General features: G+C 33.1%; 2 protein-coding genes across 15 annotated transcripts; both read right to left on the bottom strand.

Moving 5' to 3' along the window:
* Positions 1 to 1,818: 1,818 nt before the first annotated feature.
* LOC142526629 (rab GTPase-activating protein 22-like) lies at positions 1,819 to 11,069 on the bottom strand. 6 transcript variants are annotated; one of them, XM_075631147.1, is made up of 13 exons: positions 10,864 to 11,069; positions 10,354 to 10,560; positions 9,494 to 9,592; positions 8,408 to 8,511; positions 6,987 to 7,792; positions 6,763 to 6,885; positions 6,572 to 6,660; positions 6,261 to 6,461; positions 5,335 to 5,497; positions 5,105 to 5,169; positions 4,359 to 4,442; positions 3,109 to 3,330; positions 1,819 to 2,087 (listed from the first exon to the last, which is right to left on the bottom strand). In XM_075631147.1, exons 2-12 carry the CDS (start codon positions 10,492 to 10,494, stop codon positions 3,292 to 3,294), a joined length of 1,914 nt encoding a protein of 637 aa, XP_075487262.1. In that variant the 5' UTR covers positions 10,495 to 10,560; positions 10,864 to 11,069; the 3' UTR covers positions 1,819 to 2,087; positions 3,109 to 3,291. The 6 variants fall into 6 exon arrangements, with proteins under 6 accessions (XP_075487262.1, XP_075487257.1, XP_075487258.1 ...); XM_075631142.1 differs by having other exon boundaries at positions 1,820 to 2,087; positions 3,134 to 3,330; positions 5,105 to 5,497; XM_075631143.1 differs by having other exon boundaries at positions 1,821 to 2,087; positions 3,223 to 3,330; positions 5,105 to 5,497.
* An 843-nt stretch (positions 11,070 to 11,912) lies between these two features.
* LOC142526529 (putative GPI-anchored protein At1g61900) lies at positions 11,913 to 18,099 on the bottom strand. Of its 9 annotated transcripts, none has more exons than XM_075630998.1 (9): positions 17,798 to 18,099; positions 17,622 to 17,692; positions 17,167 to 17,289; positions 16,731 to 16,811; positions 15,752 to 16,606; positions 13,662 to 13,922; positions 12,637 to 12,786; positions 12,363 to 12,404; positions 11,913 to 12,135 (listed from the first exon to the last, which is right to left on the bottom strand). In XM_075630998.1, exons 5-9 carry the CDS (start codon positions 16,398 to 16,400, stop codon positions 12,062 to 12,064), a joined length of 1,176 nt encoding a protein of 391 aa, XP_075487113.1. In that variant the 5' UTR covers positions 16,401 to 16,606; positions 16,731 to 16,811; positions 17,167 to 17,289; positions 17,622 to 17,692; positions 17,798 to 18,099; the 3' UTR covers positions 11,913 to 12,061. The 9 variants fall into 9 exon arrangements, with proteins under 9 accessions (XP_075487113.1, XP_075487107.1, XP_075487109.1 ...); XM_075630992.1 differs by lacking the exon at positions 16,731 to 16,811 and adding an exon at positions 13,568 to 13,582 and having other exon boundaries at positions 13,677 to 13,922; XM_075630994.1 differs by lacking the exon at positions 16,731 to 16,811 and adding an exon at positions 13,568 to 13,582 and having other exon boundaries at positions 12,637 to 12,780; positions 13,677 to 13,922.
* Positions 18,100 to 21,735: the final 3,636 nt, after the last annotated feature.

The following is a 21,735-nucleotide window of genomic DNA, read 5'->3' as shown; positions in this document are numbered from 1 at the left end:
TGCATCTTTCCAGATTTTCAATTTGGTTAAATTCGAGTTTCAGCTTCCATCTTGAGTAAGCAACTTCACGCTTTTAGAAACACAATAAAAAAATATTTTGTTATAATCAAAATTAAGATTATTAGAGGGTCTAAATCGAAGAAAGAATGTGATGTGCTTAACCTAAGGTAGGGTTGGAATTTCTTCAAAAAGTGACCTGAAGTCTCATCATTGCTGCTCATGAAAGCATGCATCCACATGGAAGTATTTAAGATTGGGGATTATATTATTTCCAAAGAAAATTAAAATATGTTTTCTGCTATATCGCATTTGAAAATTCTTTGGTGGGGTTTTAATCCTGGATTTATTTATTATATATTCCTCCCTTAATTGGCATGATCAATTTAAATGAGAGCCGTTTTCATATATAGTAACTAATGTCATTTTAATTTTTACCAAATTCTTTTAATTTTGCATGACTTTTAGTTACATCATGGACAATTTGACATGATAAAACTTACTTGTTCACTAATCAATATAAGAAATATTATTTAGATATAATAACATTTCCAGGTTGGCATTATATATAGAATTATAGATATACACATATCTATAGATATATGATGAAATTCATTTCATTGGAAGCGATAGAATAGTTAAGTCGTGAATCAATCATGGAGAGGAAAGGATACAATTTTGTGACAGTAATTTGTATGGTGGGCGTAGGAGAGCTAGTACATCAGCCGTGTGCACGCCACGACGACGCTCCCAGTGGAGGACAAGCCATTGATATGCCATTATTCGCTTTTACGTACGTGGGTTCGAACATATGTCTCTCCTAGTGATACGAATAGAATGGTTTCGGACAAAATGCTACAAGAATCGAGAAGACTGTGGCATTAGCTACGTAGGGGTGTAAATCGAAAATCATAGAATGTAGAGTGGTGAAAATGGATCCGGTTAAGCAAACCCATTCCTATGGAACCAAGATGCTGAGTGGGTGAGTCATTTTGCTTACAACCCAGAGCAATTATAACCAGACAATCTTTTTTTTTTCTTCTTTGCCTTTTATGGGTAGTCTAATCCAGTTTATGACCCGATATCATATTCAAATGATATTCTCTATGTTTTTGTTCCCCTTTTTTCGAGGAATAAAAAGTATATTCATAGGTAATTTTCCACTTTATCACAATTTCTATCGAATATACTTATATTTTTAAATGATAGAAAATGTGATAAAGTGGAACATTACCTATAAATAAAAAGTAAAGTATATTCATAGGTAACTCGATATTCTTCTTAACAACAACAAATATCCCCCCTGGGAAAACTTCCCCCTATGTTTCAATGAACATTTAGCCATCTTCTATTTATGTTCCACCTTCAGTGGCACATACACTGGGGAAAAACGCATTGCAAAGACATTCATGATCGCTTATATGACTTTAACAAAACCCAAAAAGCAGATCCCACCATGAGCAGGTTATTGTTAGGAAAACTCAGACAACTATGCCTAACATCATCTTTTTGACAGATAAAAATGGGGATGCATATCCTTTCACCAATACCTACTACTCTTAACGTATTATCGTATGATTCGGTTCTTGGAATTGATAAGCAGCTATTGTTTAATTACAACACATCACAACTAAACCTCGCGCAGAGAAGTTTGAAAGTTTTCGGCGGGAATTTACTTTGTCAATAAGTAGGATGGGTGGTCTAGGAGTATTGACAGAAGAGCAATTCACAAGAACTGACGTTTCACAAACAAGAATAATCCCAACATTAAGTAGGACAGATTCACATCTAGCTCAAACGGGGGAAGAACTTACAACACAGTACAAAAGGAAAAATGATTTATTCAGAATACTAGACAAGTTTCTTAAATATAAGGACTTTTTACGGCAAACACTTGGGGCGTATAAAGTTTCCATTAATTTTTAATATATTGTTCTTCATCACATAGTAGTCAATTCGGATATGATTAAATTTGTCCATGTTGATACATAAATGACTCTTCAATGTCACAAACCATGCTAGTGTCTCCTACCCTAACCTGCGTGCTGCATTCTGAACTGAAAGTAAAGCAAAGTTTCCACTTCAAAGTCCTGAGGTGAAAATATAAACCATCACATAAATTATACGTTAAGAAGTGACTGTCGGAAGAAAAGCACATGATAACGCTGCATTATGCAGAAAACTAATATATCATACATCTGTCATGATAATAAACAAAGAGATGAAAAAACATTCACAAAGCTGCTAAGTAATCCTTAAATATAAAATAGAGCAATAAAACAGTAAGAACAGATATGACTTCTTTTTCCCACAGTAAGCCATTAATTCCCTCCACCAAACGACAAGAGACCACTAGCTTATTGCTCATCAATTTTTCATTTTAACGGCCATGTCAGTAGAAGAGGATTTCCGAACTTTCAAAGAGATTACCATCGAAAAAAACTAGGAGGAAATATGTTTCACAAGAAATTTGTACCAATTTGGATACGTGATAGACTAATAGTAAATATTATGGAGCCCATGTATATTCCGCTCGCAAACTTTGTGAAAATTCAAGTTAAATATGTGAAGGTATCAATCTTATCCCAAATTATAGCACCAAGCCATAAAAAATTTCAACTTAATATCCAAAAATCTAAATTTATTAATACTATCCCCACTATGTTCTTCGCCGACCACTTAAGAGACGACTCCATGTCTAAATTATCAAAAGAGAAATTTGCAAATAGGTGAAAAGTATCATCCATAGATTTAAAAACAATATATAGATCAGTTTTTTTCCAAATTTCTGCTTTTTTTCTTTAACCATAGCCTACTTTTACTACAAATTCAAAATAACTTTCGTTGCATCCAACAGGTTTAAAAGTCCTGTTGTCAACGGTGTCAGAGACAATATTCAATTTTGCTCTTTGTCAAGTACTTCAATATTGCAAGATGATGTTTTAATTAAATTAACAAATCCGAAATAGCTATCTTATTGTCAATGGTTTTCTTAATTACATGATTGCAAGATATACCGATATCTCATATGCACTTCTTTCAAACACAATATTATGGCAAACTGGCAAAAGAAGATTTTGAGGTTTAGCGATGACAACGAGAGTTTAATACCTTTAAAAAGAGTCCTACCATGTGCCTTTGAGGCACAGACGGAAGAATGACTCTTTTTATGCCACTGAAAGATAAATTTATGTTCACAAAATAGTTTCCACCAAGATACAGAACCTCAAGTAATTGACAGTGTGAGTGGCATGGAAATTGATTCTCATCTTGGTATACAGCAATGACCCAGATTTAGTTGCTATTCTGAGGCACTGGACCATTCTTGATTAACTGTAAAAGCCAAGAGGGTACAACTTTTTAGCACAAAGGCAAAAGAAAGAGCGAAAAACTAAATTTTACCATCTCAAATACTTGCCAAGTATTTTGGATTAAAGTTTTGGTTCCTTCAATTTTCTAAAAATTCTTATTTTATTTTTTAATTAATGAAGTATGTGAAACATGATGTATGAGTGAGAACATATATTAATTAGGAGTCCAAAAGTTTTAAATAAAATTCTAAAATAGGCGTTTGAGGATGAACAAAGCAAGAGGCCCAGGCAACCACGCCTGGCTGAACTGGTTAGTGAGCTGCATTTGTGTTACATTCGCGAAGGAACATCAGTTAGGAGCTGGCCAAACACACGGCTAACAAAGAGTTAGGAGCTGGCTAAACACACGGCTAACAAAGCAGATATTAGAGAAAAAATCGTGTCCAAGACAAAGAAGCCGGATCTCAGTAGAACATTCCTGGATGAATAGGTTAGTGGACGTTTATGAGTCGGATTCACGAGGGAACCTGATTCAGAAAATTCTATTTCTTATTCTTAGATAAATTCTTCAAAGATTGGGTTTTAAAATACATAATGGGTTCGTAGAATGACTTAAACTGTGGGTACTATCTATTATATAGAAACGGGAAACGATTTTTTGAAGCTTAAATTAAGTTGTATATCCATTATGGGATTCCATTTGAGATGTAGCTTATTACAATATTTAATATCTTAAAATGAAAAAAAAAATTAGACACATGCCTCAAACTTATTTAGGTTTTCATTATCTTATTTGTTAACAGCAGATATATAATGATAATCAAGCACCGCATTGAATCACTAATTTAGGTACGAGAGGCAAAAAAAAAAAGGTTTAAATAGCACTTAAAACTGTATTCCAATGGTGATTTATAATAAAAATTGCCATGAGCTCTATAGATATCACTGGTAGGTGTTCCAAAGCAAAGATAAATGAATCATGACAAACACTTCCAGATGCAAACAAAAATGCAAGATAGGAAAAGGATTCAGTTAAATTTGAAAATTAACCTTGTAAAGGTACTTCTTTCGCAGTTTGATGGCGGCACGTATGCATCTCTTGACTCTGATCTTTAAAATATTATCATTGAATATCTGCAGAATGTATCAGAATAAGATACATTTTTTTTAGAGAGGAAGAAGGAGATGACAGAGTGATTGCATAGACTAGGTATATTTCACATGCACAAGCCAACAATGGAATCCAAAAATCAGCTCAGATTCCAGATCAGCAAAACCAAAAACCACAGTGTGATACTTATGATACGAATGCACGATCATTCTAAAATCATTTTGAGCAAATTATGGCGATTATCCGGAAAAGAAAAAAGAAATTTTGGTTCTAGCCACTCCAATAAATGTAAAAGAAATAAGTAAAAAGAATGCAGCATGGGACTGAAGATTTTGTATATGAACTAGGGAATATGTTTGTGAAATTTAGCTTATGAAAAGCTTATGAACATCAGAGCCTAAATTGAAATGTGACTAAGAAGTGCTATATAGGCCAACAACCTCAAAACCACACTAGCATCATTAATCGCCACTCAGGTTTCCTATTGTGCGAGTTCACTCCTTCTAACAAGGCCTTCGAAAAGCCTCGATCTTAATATCAGGAAAACTGTCAATTTTTTTTACTATCGTGAATAAGTTTAGCTGAGCAAGTAAGAGGAAATACCAAAATATCAGTTTCGATATATAATCAAGAATCGATGCTCAAAAAATTGCAGTGTTGGTTCAGACAACTATAATCCACCTGCCTTTATTAGGTCATCAATTGAATGTGTTTCTCTGATAATTTTCTGACGATTCGTAATGAGAATGGCTGCTACACAAAAAACAGGCAATTCATCACCATTTCTTGCCGATGACAAAACGGTATGAATCTGCAAACGGTCATTCTTTGACCAGAAAGATTTTGTCAATCCGCAAAATGGTCTAGCAGATGTAGATCTCATTCCAGAACTGTCTGATATGGAGCATTCCACACCTTGTTTTGTAGGAGAACTCTTTGGAACACCACCATTACTATCTATGCTTTCTTCTCCCAGTTCGGCTTCTGCTTCCTTGGGTAACTGAATAGCCAATAGTTCTGGGCAGTTCTCGTCCAGATCACAGGTAAAGGATGGATCGAAATCAGCCGCCCATATCATCTACATTTTTAAACCCAACGAGAAAAAATCATCTTAGGAAATACATATATTTCGGATTATACAACCCAATGTCCATTTTTAATCCACGACAGCAAATAGTCACTAAAAATCAGATTTTATCCACCACAATGCCCAGGACTCAAGGCAACCGTCTTTTTTAAAAAAAAAATAATAATAATAATAATAAAGCAACCATGTCTTCTTTTTGAACAAAAATTAATGGAAACCATGTCTTCTTTCCATTGAATAGGAAAAAAACAGGAAATTTTCTTTTTTTGGGTCCAAGTTTCAGATTTTAGGTTTTTATAAATACTAAATATCTTATCAACTTCCAATTCAATAAAGCAGCAAAAATTGAACTTTCAGAAAATTGCACCCAATCAATTGTCCATGTTAATCCCTGTCACTTGATGATGGTAAAATAAACGACAAAAAAAATTAGCCAGTCAACAGTCAACAAGAATTCACAAGGTAAAAGCATAGACAACTTCATATCTGCAGTTGAAGCCATGTGATTAATGTTCTAATACACATTCGATTCAGATAAATTAGATAATTTCACACCTTTTTAAACATTTTGTTTTCAATAGTTAGTATACTAAATACCTTACCTGTAGCTATATTGACTGCCTGCCTCTTAAGCTATGCTACAATGAATTCACTAAAATAATATAGCCTGTATAATAGAACTAACTCAGTAGAAAACATCTGAGTCATAGATTGGCCCATTGGCTAAAAACAGAGATCAATTTACAGCACAAACCTCCCACATACAAAGAGCTTCGGTGAAAGATAACTCCCTACGAAAAAGAACCAGCAGCATACGGAAGGCAAAATGAAGGCTTTCAGCACCTATTCCTGCTAGGTGAGAGAACATCTCCTTATCCGTAAGTTCTAATACATGCCATAGCACTTGCAACTGCTTCATGACACCAGTTGGCCCTTCCATCTTAAAGTTATCATGCTGAAGAGTTACAGATATTGAGTTTTAGCAATTTAAATTACAAAGGTCGGCTAAACCCACACACACACACACACACACACACACACACATATATATATATGCACACATACCATTCTCCTCAAAAGCATCTCAAAACACCAAAAAGCATCGGCATTATCCTCAAAAAGAACAACAAAGGGAGACAATAAATCACTCATGCCTGCAAGTTCAATAAAATCCAACAATCAATGTCCGTGCCAATGCCATCAGAGAAAAACACAATAATCAGGAAAATGTTTCATAACAAAGGAAAAGGCAGAACCTTGGCAATATCCGGTTTCAGGATCAACCCACGCACAGACAGCAAGAATATCTGACATGCGAGCCAAATTTTTTGTTTCCTCGTAGAACTCGAGATGATTATCCGTTCTGACCACATCAACAACTGCAAAAAAAGTGTACTTTTACCACAGCAATAAGATTCAAAACATTTCAACCATGGAACCAAGCTCACACAATAGTGGTGTAAAACAAATATTAGTTCACCTATTCGGTGCAGTGTCCAAAGCCATTCAGATACTCTGTCTTCACTGACTGCCAGTGCTTGAGGTGTGGTTACATTTGTGATTGGTGTTTCTGGTGCATCTGATATTCTAAGGCTGTCGAGAATCTCTCTTTCATATTCTGAACTATTTGACCGAGAAAAAGACTTGTGAAAATCAATATGACTGCTTTCCCTTTTATCACCAGAAAATAGTGAGACATCGCTAGCTGGGAAAACATCTGTTTCCACAACAAGATCTGCATTATTGCTAATCTGAAAACTATGCATATATTCATCTTCATATGTCAATTTACGTCTTGAGGAACAACTTTCCTCACACAATCTGGGTCCTTTTCTACCATTCTTATTCTTTTCAAATAAATTTGTTAAAGGTAAAGCAGGGAAATCCAAGTAACTTTCATCGCCATATTTTGACCCAGGTGTCTTATATACACATCGTGGACTGCAGTTGCACGGATCAGGAGAAGGTAGAAGACCAGAGGAATCATATGCACCTCCCATGGTGCTTCCTCGCATACTTGCAAGGTCACCGGAATCACTTGAGCTTTCTTTGCAACACGAATACGATTTATCTCTGGATCTGCTATCCAGAAAACCGTTACTGTCTTTTTTGTTTGCACTAGCTTCAGAGATTCGTCCAATTTGAACTTCAGCATCCCTTCTCCCTTCATCTTTGGAACTTGCCCTCATGTCCATAACTTTAGATCCTATAACATAGGCTAGAGAACCAGTTCCTATGCTAGAGTGCATCATTTGGCATTGCCTAACAAGATCTTGGTAGCGTTCCCTGCAGCAGTTAATCAATTTGCAGTGACTCATTAAATCCATAATCAAACAAATGTAATTTCTAAAGAAAATGCACAAGGAGAATCCACTTCGCGGACAAAATTGAAATTTAAAAGAAAAGACAACAAACAAAAGTCTAATAAAAATAGAGTTAAAAATCATTCTGATCACAGAAATCAAAATATACTCATTCTAGCCCTTCAAATTCCATCTCCCTCAAGCACTACATATAAACTGATCATGGATATTGGCAACACCCAGTACTATTCAAGACATCCTATGTGATGCAGAGTCGGATATTTGGCTGATTTTATAAACCTATGGACTACACCCAAAATTTTGGTGGCCTAAAAAGAAGCTTGACTTGGACATGTCACCGTCCCCATGGAAAGGCTCAGCCCCAGCCCACACTTTGCAATAACAAAGATTATTTTATTTGCTCAACTAGCTAGAATAATATTTTTATAACACCACGTGTTATATCAACAACAAACAGGTGATGTTTGGAAATCGATATACCAGGTTATATCAAGATTAATTTCAGGCAGATGAGCCACAACAAAAGGATAGAATTTTTCCAATAGTAGATTTGAATAGAATGGCTGATGTCCATTACCTCCTGGCCGTCCTTAATTGCCTTCGATATTCAGTAGTGCTACTCAAAGTGTAACCTCCCAAAAGAAATTCCCAGACTTCTGCCCTTATGGATGGATCAACGCCCTGATATGCAAAAGAAGTTTTAACTGTCATCAATGTTAGCCCTTTTTGTCTGTGCTGTAGATAGGAGAAAGAGATTTTTTCCTCGCTACCAAGAAAATATATCGTGGTCAAATTTTTAGCTCACAACAAAAGATCCTATAAATGTACCTAAGTGCAATCAACATTAAAAAAATTAGTCAAGTACAACAAGAACAAAAACATATCGGCCTTAACTGGTTCTATGAGTGCATTAATTAGATAAAACCATACAAAAATACATACATAAGTTTTTGAAAAAATGATAAGTTCTAAAAATTCCAGAAAAAAAATTACATGAGGGTTATTACCACCTTGTTGATTCTACGTTTTAACCGTTAATGATACAAAGGGTATGCGTGCTCATCAACTGGATGCCGAGATGGATAAAGACAAGTATGCTGAGAAAATATCATTTGCTACTCTACGTTGTTGGTATTCGCCAGCTTCCTTAATACTAGTCATCAAAGCACATACGTTTTATTTACGTAGTCTATTATGTGCATAATTAATTACTAACAGTGCTTTTAAAATTAGGTATTTAGGTTAAATGTGTGTGCAACTGTAAGGAACTAGGGGCCCAAAACAAGGAAGCCAACAACCAGTATGAGAAATAGTATCACAAAATAGCCTTGAAATGTAGCTTGATAAGAATGCCAGCTCCATTTGCTAACCACTTTATGTTAAAAACAAACATTGTCAGGCATGCAGAAAAATATATTGGAGACAAGATACAATAATATTGTGACACCACGGGAGGACCACAAAGAGTAGAGCAATCAAGCAATGACTGCATCTAGTTAAAACAATAAATAAGAAATTATAGTATAAAGAGTGGGAGAGCAGTGATTATGAAATGATAAAAGAGTTAACACAGTAACTATGCAAAATAGAGCTTCCATGTTTGTCATAAGAGAACCAAGAAAATTAAAATATAAAAATACAAGCTTGCAATTAAAGCATGTACCCCCAAAATAATTGATTTAAGCACTTTCTGGAAACCCAAAATCTTTCCATCACCATCAAAAGCCGCATGCCACTTATCTGGCTTAAGCATTTTGCTTATCTGTAGATCAAAACAAGGAGAAAAGGTTTGATGATTTTAAACATTCTAAATATCTGTTTTAAGAAATTTCCTTTCTGTAAAACAATAAGTTTTATCAAATTAGAACTTCCAGTAGATAAAATCTAAATATTTCATTTGGTTGCCAAAGACAATACATGCATAAGCAAACTTCGCACCCCACTCCAATATATATTTTTATTATTTAGCATTTGATCGTGGTAAACCAGCCATTTTAGCTGGAGATCAATATTCAACAGAAGCAGCTCTCACATAATGAAGACCCAATCACCAAGATAAGCATCCAAGGACTGGATTACTAAAAAGGTTACAAACAAGAATCTGTACAAGACAGAAGCAACAGCAAGATGTATATTCATAGTGATTACCATCTTTTTCATAATTCAGGACAGATTGTTCAACTCAATATGATAATATTTGCTCTAAAATTTAACACATGCAGAGAAATCTGATATCAAAGCATAAACCAGAAGTAACAAGAAAAAGGGAAGGAAAATTGACCTTCTGTGTGATATAAGAGGCATCTTGCCTTCCCCATTCAAGAAAAAGGGAAGGAAAGTTAACCTTCTGTCTGATAAAAAGATACCTACTACATATTTCACAAGTTTTTGGAAAACCAATAGTTGAGATGTAGGTATCGTCCCATTCAAAGAGAAGATAGATAACGAATGCATGAGTTTTAACAAAGAAAAAATTTGGTAGATGGGAAAAGTATTAAAAAAGGGAGAAGCTGAGGTTCTTACGGCTATCACAACCTTTATTTGTGGTTGATGAAGACAAGGTTCCCCAATATCGCGAACAATTGAGCTCACTCTCTGTAAATTCACAGCTCCTCCCTTTACACATTTCCATTGCTTCTCGTCACCAAAGAAAGACATCACCATTCACCAAAACCCCTACGCCACCTTTATAATATACACGGGTATCACAATCCCTCGGCCGCTCACTCTCTGTATACAATCTCAAAAATCAGTTTACTCATTCACAAATCCCAAGAGCACATCAGTACGATAAAACCGTGCAAACAACAAATCTGCGGAGGAACAGATATCAAACATCTAACATCGATAGCAAAAACAAACCAAAAAACAAAATTGGCATCGAATATCATACATCCAATATCGAACAAGTGAATTCCGATTATGCTCAGCTGCTTCTAAGACAAAAAATAAATAAATAAATAAAAAATCTGTAGGAAATTCACGAGAAACGCATTCAACGGAGAGGGAGCAGGGGAAGGAAACACAATGTACCTAAAGGCCCAAAACGATCTCCGGCGAACAGAGATCAGACGGTGTATGAACTGAGAAGCCATTAACCCACGAAGACCGTTTCTTTGATATTGATTGTTGCCGATTCTTCTTGAGTTTCTCGTTTTCCTCGAGTCGAGTATACTATATTTTTCTTTCCTTTTTAAAGTGAGTAATTAATAATTAATTGTTGCCTTTTCTTCCTGAAATTTGGTGTGTATCAGGTAAGACATCTTTACAAGCTTATGTTTACGTAATATTATATCAGATTTATTTGGTATCATACATTATTATTTAATTCAGGATTTAATAACAATTTATTATTTTAATTAATATGTTTTCATTTTATAATTAGAATGTTTTCACCTTCATCATCGTTCATAAAATATCATCAAATTTAAATCTAAATTTTTTATTTTTATTCTTCAATTTGAGCTATTTTTCGACTCACAAAAAATTTTATAAAACGATATCATGAGTAAATTTTGTAACACACACATCCTATTTGGATCATATATTATTGTAAATATGAACAAAATTGACATATTTCATATATAAAAATCCGTAAAATCATCACACAAAAAAACTACTATTTTTTTACCTGACACCGAAGCAATGTGACATTCACATGAAAATGTCATATCGATTTTGTTGAAAAATATTAAAATAACAAAAAATTAAAATATTCATGACTCAAAATTAATTTATGCAAAACATATATAGCAAATGAATTCCATCGACTATTTTTCATCTCAAAATTACTCATGTTCTTTCCAATATTATTTGAGAACCTATATTTAGGCATTCTAAAATTTAAATATATTTCAAAAAAAAAAAAAAATTAAACATGATTTACGTGTGGAACTGAATATAAGTGGAAATAAAATGTTTCTAGATGAGTGAGTATTAAGCAAGTTTTACTATGTGAGTCTATACGAAGGAATTTCCTGAAAATTATGCACCATGACCATCATAATAAGGTCTATCATCTTCCTGGGCAAAAACCACGTTTTCCAATCCTTAAAATTACGCAAAGATCATTTTAAAAAATAAAACCAATAAAAATGAACATTAAAAAAGAACCCAAAAAAATAGACAGATATTTGCTATACATGATCGATGCCCGAAATATACACACAAGCAGGAACAGCTCCTGCGGTAACTCTAAACCACCCCTACAACTCTCAGCTAAGTGATCCCTCTAAAGCAATAATGTACCGAAAACAAAAATCGAAAAAATGGGTACAAGGAGATTCACCCCACCGCCAGGCCAACCTGCATCAAGAACAATTAGGCCATCGGTTTCAAAATTTAAAGAATAACTACTTGATTGATTACAGTTTAGTTCATCGAGTATGAAATTGCCGTTCAATGAGCAAGTGGCGCTCAAGCTCGAAATTACTGAGCCTCTGTGTGCTTGAAAAAAATTTATTTTCGATCCAAGCTTAACTTGTTTACATAACAGATAAACTAACTGTATCATGCTTAACAGAATCACGCACCAGGATTATTCTCTGATGTAGGTAGAGCTGGCAACGAAATTTCTGAATTGAAGCAGAACTAATTAGAACAGAGTCTTTTTAACAAATTACCACAGCAATAAAGAAAGTAGCAACCCTTTCTTTGCTTCAGTTGGTGACATACACTGAGAGCATTGATACAGTTGGATAGTTCAGAACTTACATTATCCAAAAATAATCAATGCAATCAGTATATATATAACTGTGTGCAGCAGAGAAAAAGCCCAAAAAATTGAGAGCTTCTACAACAAATTACCGGGGGCACAAAGAGACATTGTTGTGACTGACAATGATGACAACGGCCATGGAGCTGCAATATTGTCAGTTAAATCACAGGTAAAGCTGAAACCTGTTGAATTATCATATACCATATTTGCCGGTAGGCTCCCAAGTAAGCATCCTGCATCTCACAAGAGGAAATTCTGTCAAAATTGGTCGTGTACTGTCCCATTAATATGCTAGAGACGAAAAGTTTACAAAGTTCTGTGACATTGCTACGAAGCAGAATTCCAGAAGTAACATGATTGTGTTTCTATACTCCCTGATTGTGTTTCTTGATAGAATTTGATCTTGTGTGACAGAATTTTACCACAATATCTATATACATCGGAACTTAAAAATTAGATTTCTGAAATATTACAAACCAAGGTGGCAACAGAAAGGCCCTCATTTTCACTTAATTAATCCACCTAAACATTTCATCTTCTCAGGTATACCATATACTAATCCCGAAAAATCATGGATTACATAAACCACGCTTTCACATTTTTCTAGATAAATACTTTCGGCTCAACTTTCATCACTACTCAAAAGAATATAAGATTATATTATAAACCCAAAATATAATATATAAAAATTTCATGCTAATTTTATCGAATAATTTTTTATATGATTTGACATTTGCAGTAACAATTCTATTTTCCAAGACAAAACAAAACCAAAGAGTTTATTTCCCTGAAACTCCCAAAATCAAACCAAACAAGCCCTTTATGTTCTCCCTCCTTTTCCAAATCCCCATCTTCTGATCGCTCCCAATAATAGTCTAAAGAAAATAAAGAAGTGGGAGTAACTTAAATAATAAAATAGAAAAGCATCCAACACCCCTACATAATAATACATAAATATATGAATAGAAAACAAATACACAACAATGTAAAATAAAAAAAAATAAGCGGGAAGAAAAGTACCTTGTTGACCATATACTGCTCCAACAAAAAAACAAAAAAAGCGTAACTGATCAGCGAAAAAATGATTTCTCTTATGAGATTGAACGATAAAAACAGAACAAATTCTGACCTTGGAGACTAAAATCTTTCAGGTCCACATCACAAAGCTCAAAAATGTTTGTCAGTACACCACCTTTCTGCAGCATAGACCCAAACAAAGTCGCACACATTATTGCTTGCCGATTTGTAATCAACATTTGCCGTTGTAACCCCGCTATGTAAGAACTTAATGAGCTACAACATGAAGGGCTTGGGGCAGCAACATTTTTGCATGCGGCAATCACATCGGATGGCTGTTTTAACTCCAAGGGACAAGCTACATCCCAAAAGGAAAATGGTTACAAAGCACACTTATTCATCAGTTACACCAGATTACACAAACACGCTTATTCATCAGTCAGACAAGATTACAAAACAATCTTGCAACAAATGAATCTCAAGACTCCACATCATAGTTGTCAAAAGCGCTCACCTCGACTCCACATCATAGTTGTCAACCACATCATAGTTGTCAAAAGCGCACGCCTCGGTCGCTTAAGCGCAAAGCAATTTGAGGTGCAAGGCCTGCACTTCATGGAACTCCGAAGCGCAGGCGCTCGCTTGTGCGCTTCATAGAAGCTGCACAGGCCTTTTTTTTAAGCTCTTGCAAAGTGCGATTTTAAGTCTGCTTAAAAAATTTTTAAAAATTTGTTAAGCCCCTAAACCCTGTGGCCTGATGTCTCGCTTCTCAGTTCTCACCACGAGCCTTCGCCTCTCACTGCCTCGCCTCTAGCAGTCTGGCTCGTCGCCCCCGCCCCGCCATGTTCTCACTTCTCATCCTCTCCTCTTTGCTGCCAAAAATTAGTAAAACCCTAATCTTATTAATTTCTGTAAAAAAAAATTAACTTTTCATTTTTTTATTTTTTTTTAAATAGGTAATTGTTATTTATTTTTTTATCGTTTACCATGTCAAATACAACAATTTTATAAAGTCGAAATGATATTGCTTGGAATTATGCAACACTTTTAGATCCTAAAAATCCAAATATTGTATGTTATTTTGTGGTAAAATAACAAATGATGGGATCTATCGAAGCTACATTTAGTAGGGGGCGTAGAAATGTGAAAGCAAGTCCGAAATGTCCGGAGCATGTTAAAGAAGAACTTAAAGAGTTCATGAAAAAAAATAGTAATTTGAATTATCAAACTAATCTTGTAGATGAAGAAGAGATCATCAACATTGACGAGGAAACTGAAGAAGAAGACACCGATGGATACAAATCAAAGAGATGGAGCTTATTACGGAAATTTGGAAAATGAAGATGATTTTAATATTTGATATTTCATCCATTACATTTTCAAAAACTTTTGATCTTATTTTTATTTTTTGAAATTTTTTTTTGCGCTTTTCTTCCATGAAGCGCGCGCTTCTCTTTGGGCTTTAAGTCCCAAACAATTTTTTTTTTGTCTCGCACTTTTGACAACTATGCTCCACATGCAATTCTTAATATATTTAAATCTAGGATATGCAGGGGAACTTCAGAAGATACAGTTAAATATCAAATAATACATTCTGAAATTATAATAGAACTTCCCATACATTTACTGTGTTCCTAGCTAATCTATATTTAAGCATCCTCTTTGTGAACATAGTTATGAGGATAGTTATGGTTGCTTAATGCAATGCTTGCTCACTATATCTTGGGTTTAACATACAAGAGTGAAATAATTTCTTCAAAATATTGCTGTGTTGATATTGACCATTTGATGAATTACATAATTTTGTTCAAAAATTACTTTGGCACGAAAGATAGCAGCCAATTCTACAGATCACCATATGAAATAGATCCTGAAATACAGAATATTCTATGTCGAGTTGAGTACATGCATATCATAAGAATCTCATCAACTGCATGTTGTTAGGGCACATTAAGTATATGCTGTAATCAATCATGTCAAACTTGACAGAACAAAAAAACACAAAAAGAAAACAGAATAATTAATAAGCAGCGCTTAGTAGTCACACAAATAGCTTGCGATGATTAGCTATGTGGAATTATGTAAGGATACACACCAAGGTCGCTGGTGAGAGTGCATGTAAAATGATGTGTTTTTGGAGGTGGTCTGGAGCAAACTTATATAAAAGTGAAATAGATAATGACATACCTCTGTTAACCTTGCAGGAGGACAATATTCGGAATGCTTTGTTTGCAGAATCATGAGAAAGTTTCATTGCAACCCATGAATAAACCACCCCTTTGCAATCGTTAATCATATCTCCGTGATCTGGAAGTCCTACTATGTTCTTTTTGTCATTCATGAATGACTGCATTCCAGATATCTTAAGAGCGGCCTCCGCTATAACGGGCTGACAAATTGGTCTACAGCATTCTTTGAGAGAATCCACTATGCTGCAAGCCTCCAATATTTTGCTTGTGTTCACCATTTTCTCAAAATCTGTGATGTCCTTCACAGGACAAGAGCCTCCAGTGAGATTTGAAGATTTTGTTGAGCATATTGTAGGTATCGAACTATTGGCTCCTCTACTCGCCAGTATACTGACAATATCTTTAAAACAATCATCAGCAACTGCATTTTGTAAGACTAAATTATCAGAACCGATGCTGTAAAATCCTTGAAATATGTGGAGCAAGCTACTAAACTGTGGGCAGCATATCACATTTCCTACAACTGCTGCTAACGGCTGAATACAGTCAGATGCTGTTATTTCCATGATAGTAGAAATGGCAGAAAAATTTACAGGGCATCTTCCAGTCAAGACTGGATCATATGTATTTGGATAGGTTGGATACATCGGTGGTAAAGATCCAACAGGAAATGAATGGTGTGGGATAACAGCTGGTGATATTTCAATGGGTTCAAAACTTTCGGTTTTCGGTGGGCTAGCTAGCACAGAAACTGAAGAAAAGTGAGTACTCTCAGCTTCTGCCAGCAGAACCCGAACATTCTCAAAGCTAGACAACCAGAAAATCAATGGTAACAACCAATGGAGCCAAGAGCCTGCAAACCCATTAAACACGAATCGGAAATCAGAGGATTAGCATGGATAAACAGCTGTTTTGGTAATGTCACAGACAGCAGTAACGGTGGAGAAAGTGGCAATGATTAACTCAAATCATTTTACCTTGTTCAAAAATTCAAGTGGCACATTCTGATCGTTGCTTTCCCAACAGAGATAATTATTATTTACCAACAACTTTACCACCTTCAAATGCGTAACAGTTCGCCTTTAATACTAATCATAGGGTTAAACGTTTGTTGCTTTACATATACTACAACTAGTAATTGCTCAAGCACAACATTTCAATCGCACTCCTAGCCGGGTAATTATTGCTCCCAATGATATCATAAATGCTTCAATGAGAACCAGTTTGTATTATAATTTCTTTGACCTGAATCCAATAAATTAGCAGAATTCAGTAGTGTCTATTGCTTTTAGAGGGCATAAAACATTGGATGTCGGAGAATAAGATACATAAACATTTCCATGACTCCTTTTCCACAATATCCGGCACATTTCTCATCCAAAAATACTAAAAATCGAGTCTAAAGTAGCTTACCCTTGACATAAATTGCAGTTTTCGAACAATCCATAACACCCCCAAACCATCAGGCAACATGAAAACTAGTGATATTACTCCACATGGTAATACAAACTTAAACTCGATAGGCCGTCAATATACCTATTAAACAAGTTAAACAAGACAACATATCAAACTTAGATATATATAAAAGTCATATTTCCAAAGAATAGCCACAAACAAAATAAGTACACAATGTCATTCATCAATTCATGCAACAATCTGCATATTCTCGCAGGTTCTTCTTAATTACATTGCCTTATTTACTAATTTTGGAACTCTCATATACAAATTGAATCCACTGATAACACAACTGATATTCGACTTATGGTGAAAAACTGTAGGAAAAAACAAAAAGGCACTGACTATCCTTTGTATCAGTTCGCTAAAAAAACGAAGAAGCAAGCTTGAGGTCTATAATCCATCATCCTTACCCTCTGTTTGGCAACCCAGGGTTTCATAGCATTTGTTGAGATACGAAATTAGTTGAAAAGAAAAATCAAGCCTGCGACAGCAGATCAAGCCAAAACAAATGAGTAAGAAAATATAAAGTGGATCTGCTATTACAACACGAAATAAAAACCCGTACAAAATTATAATTTTAATGTACCCAGAAGAAAATGAAGTGTCAATATGCGCGAGTGAAAGTTGGGAAAATTAATATGGACAGGATACAAGCGGCTGAGCCGGAGAAACGGCAGGTGGAGCCTTGAGGCGCCGATGGCGAAGGAACAGTTGACGGCGTCTCCGATCTCTGGAATCGAAGAATGAAATGCGAAAAATAGAAGGAAAAAAAAAAAAGGAAAGGCACGAGTGGTGATGGCCGTATCGTCGGCGGAGCCGTTCGAGCCAATGTTGGTCGAGCGTTTAACTGGGCGACAGAAAGGGATAGACTGAATTTTGAGAATTATTGTGTTTAGCGTTAAATAATAATCTATATATATATAAAATCAGAGTTTTTACCAAAAATAGTAATTTCCCGCCAAAATATCAATTCTAAAAAAGGAAAGATATATCATAAATATTGAAATATGTGTACTGCAATAAATGATAACTTCAATTATTACTTGCATTGATTATATCGATTCATTTAGTTGAAGTTTGAATTTAATTTATTTGTATATTATTCAAATATAATTTATGTATTATATGATTTTTATTTTTTTATTTAAATTGAAACTAATTTCTATTGAAAACATAAACTATATTAAGCATCATGTCATTGTCATAGACTAACACAATCCAAAATTTTGATATATGACAGTGATTATTAGCCAAAAAAATAATCTACATGTGTTGTATTTAAAAAAGTTTTTTAAATTCTATATCTATATATATATATATATATATATATATATATATATAAACAGAGTTTTGCTTAAAATAGCAAGTTCCCGCCAAAATAACAATGCAAAAAAAAAAAAGATATAGATATAATGAATCTCGAAATATGTGTACCGCAATAAATGATAACCTCAATTATTAGTTGCATTGATTATATCAATTCTTTTACTAATTCAAATTTGAATTTTATTATTTTTATATCAATTTAAATGTAACTTATTATTTTCATTACCAAGAGTCTACAATTTTTTCCATATATTTTATTTTTTTGATATAGATGTATTATTTATATTTTTTTATTTTATGGAGTTCACACATATATAAAATAATCAAGCGTTCGATCATGAAAAGAGTGAAAAATATTCTCAAATAATGTCATATATATATAAACATAGTTTTTGTTATATTTAAAAAATTTTCGCCAACACTAATATGTTATAAAAGAAAAATAGTTGATAATTATTAATATATTGACTTATCATATTAAATATTTGAAACAAATAAGAAATAAATATATAAAGAAATGTGATTTTTTTTCAATTTATTTTTTAAAATTTAAATTTAAATTTGATGTTCTTTGAAAAGATAAACTACATTTAAGTATTTGCATTGATTATATCATTCTATTTAATTCCAATTATGTTTTTAAGTTGTGTTATTTTTATAGAGTAAATTTTTACTACTATATATCATATTAAATAAAATATCAAATTTTAATATAATATTAAGTTTTTCAACTATTTTAAAAAGTATATTTTAATAGAACTTTAATACATGTATCTTAATAAAAATTTAATTTAAATATTTTTAACATTTTCAAAAATTAAATAAATTTATTCATCTAAATAAGTGACATGAAAATTTAATTTTCAAAAAAAATATTTATTTATTATTAAAAATTTTGATAAACAAATAATATATGATTTTTTAAATGTTTTTTTATTTTTTATTTATTAATAACAGTTTCACTTAAACAAAATAAATAAGTTAATTTAATAACAGAATATTATTATCATCATTTGAGTGTTATCTCAAATGACATAAATATTTTGATATGATAACTTTTTATAATAATATTTAAAATTTAAATATATTCATTGTATTATATTAATTATTTTAAATAATTATTCAAACATTAATACTTACTAATTTTAATCATTAATTATATAAATCAACACTCCGTGCATCGCACGGGTGAAATGCTAGTAATAATAACACAAGAGAGTCGGATTTTTTTCAATACTAGTGTACCGACGCACGCTAATTCATTTAAGTTATATTTAAATGAGGATCGAAATATAATTATAAGAAATAACGAGGGACTACACTATAATTTTGATATATAAATTAAAAAATAAATTGAAAAATAAAAAAAATAAAAAAATGACTTCAATGATAATTGAACATTTTAACATTTTATTAATATATATAATTATTAAAACAGATTCATGATACCAAAGTTATTTACTTTAAGTGTACAAATTAAAATTTTAAATCTCTTTAAAAAATAATAATAATAAATAATTTTTAAGCATTTCATGAAATAGTCCAACCCTCTCACACCTTTAGTTATTTTTTTTTTCCTTCTTCCTGTTTCTTTATTCATGCTCGAGTCCAACAAATGAATTCGACTCGTTTCCCTCGTCTCTCACGGGGTTCCAAAAAAGTATGTTGGTGTCCTCATTTTTTTTTAAAATTACATATTATTTGTACACAAAGTTGATTCGTGGTAAATTTGAGTGAACCAGTGGACGGCTGGCCAGCCTCGTCCACGCCCGAGTTTCAGTATCTTAAATGCAACATGATTCTCCGGCTATGGTGAAGTATCCGTGTGACATCGCGAGAAGGGTGATCACCAGAGCTACTGTCTTAGGCTCTACTAAATTTGCTTACTGTCTTTGACATCTTCAAGAGCAGAATCACGGGCCAACTAATTTGATAATGAACAGAAATGAGCATCGGCATAGTATTTGGCATTCTTGGATATCATGTTACTGTAATAATCACAATCATTTTTGCTCAAAGGAGACAGTTTCTTGACGATGGGTTGCTGGCATTTTGTTTCGCACGCTTTCGGACTAGGATTTGATTTGCTCGGAAGCAATGTCTGATGCTAAGCAATTGAATGTAACAAAAGAAACAAAGTAAAACACGAGCAAGACTCGAATGAGGAGTGCTGGCCTTCTTTTTCATTCGTAATTTTTTGAATTTCATTTTCATCGGTGAATCTTGAATCAACACCTTTGAAGAAGTAATTAAAAATGTGTAAAAATATTACTAGAAAGTTACTTATAACTTTGTTTTAGTCCACGTGTGATATTAATAAACCTATCTATTAATTATTCGAGAATTTTTTCATGAAAAATTGTTTATGAAACTGTCGCTAAAATGGAGTATGATTCATTAGTTTTTTTTATGCTCTACTCAAATAAAAACTTTTGTAAAATAAATTTATATTGTATCTTTTTTATGTCAAATGAATATTTAAGTTATTTTTTATTTGATTTTTATTTTATTTTATTTTTTAAAATGATGAAATAAATATCGTACTTATCGTTTAAAAACGTCCATTGTGTAGTGAATCTTACATTTAATTTTGCTTTAACAGCTGTTAATATATAAATGAGTAGGTTGAGACGGTCTAACGGATCTTTATTCGTGACTCTGTCCATTTTTACACTAAAATTAATATTTTTGACGTAAAAAATAATAATTTTTTATGAGTGACCCAAACAAAATTGATCCATGAAACCATATCACACGAGGATAAATGTGATTAAATATTAGCTTGGTTGCACTAATACTGCATGTGTGAAAGTTAACTTTCAGCTATATTTTTCGTCATCGAAGTAAATAACTATCTTTTTGTGTATGACTAGTGTAAGATTATTGTATACTAGGTCCGTGTTGTGTACTTATACAGTCGATTTTTTTAAAAATATATATATTGGACCTTAATTAATTTTTTTAATTAGTCTGATTTATATACTAAAATAGTGATAATATCATAATTGTAAAAATTGACCACACACATATATATATTTATTTATTTTTCCACACATATTAATAAAATGGTTGGAAAAGTAAAATTTTATAAACAAACTTCCTATTTGATTCTAGTTAACTTTTTCAAGAAATGGTTGCACATTTTTCCAAGACTTAATTAATAGATGTATATTAGTTAAAAGAAACAAGAAAAAAATG

This window comes from Primulina tabacum, chromosome 15 (assembly GCF_025594145.1).
Source record: "Primulina tabacum isolate GXHZ01 chromosome 15, ASM2559414v2, whole genome shotgun sequence".
Classification (NCBI taxonomy): domain Eukaryota; kingdom Viridiplantae; phylum Streptophyta; class Magnoliopsida; order Lamiales; family Gesneriaceae; genus Primulina; species Primulina tabacum.
The sequence above is the reverse complement of the archived record's forward strand: the minus strand, read 5'-3'. Positions and strand labels throughout refer to the sequence as shown.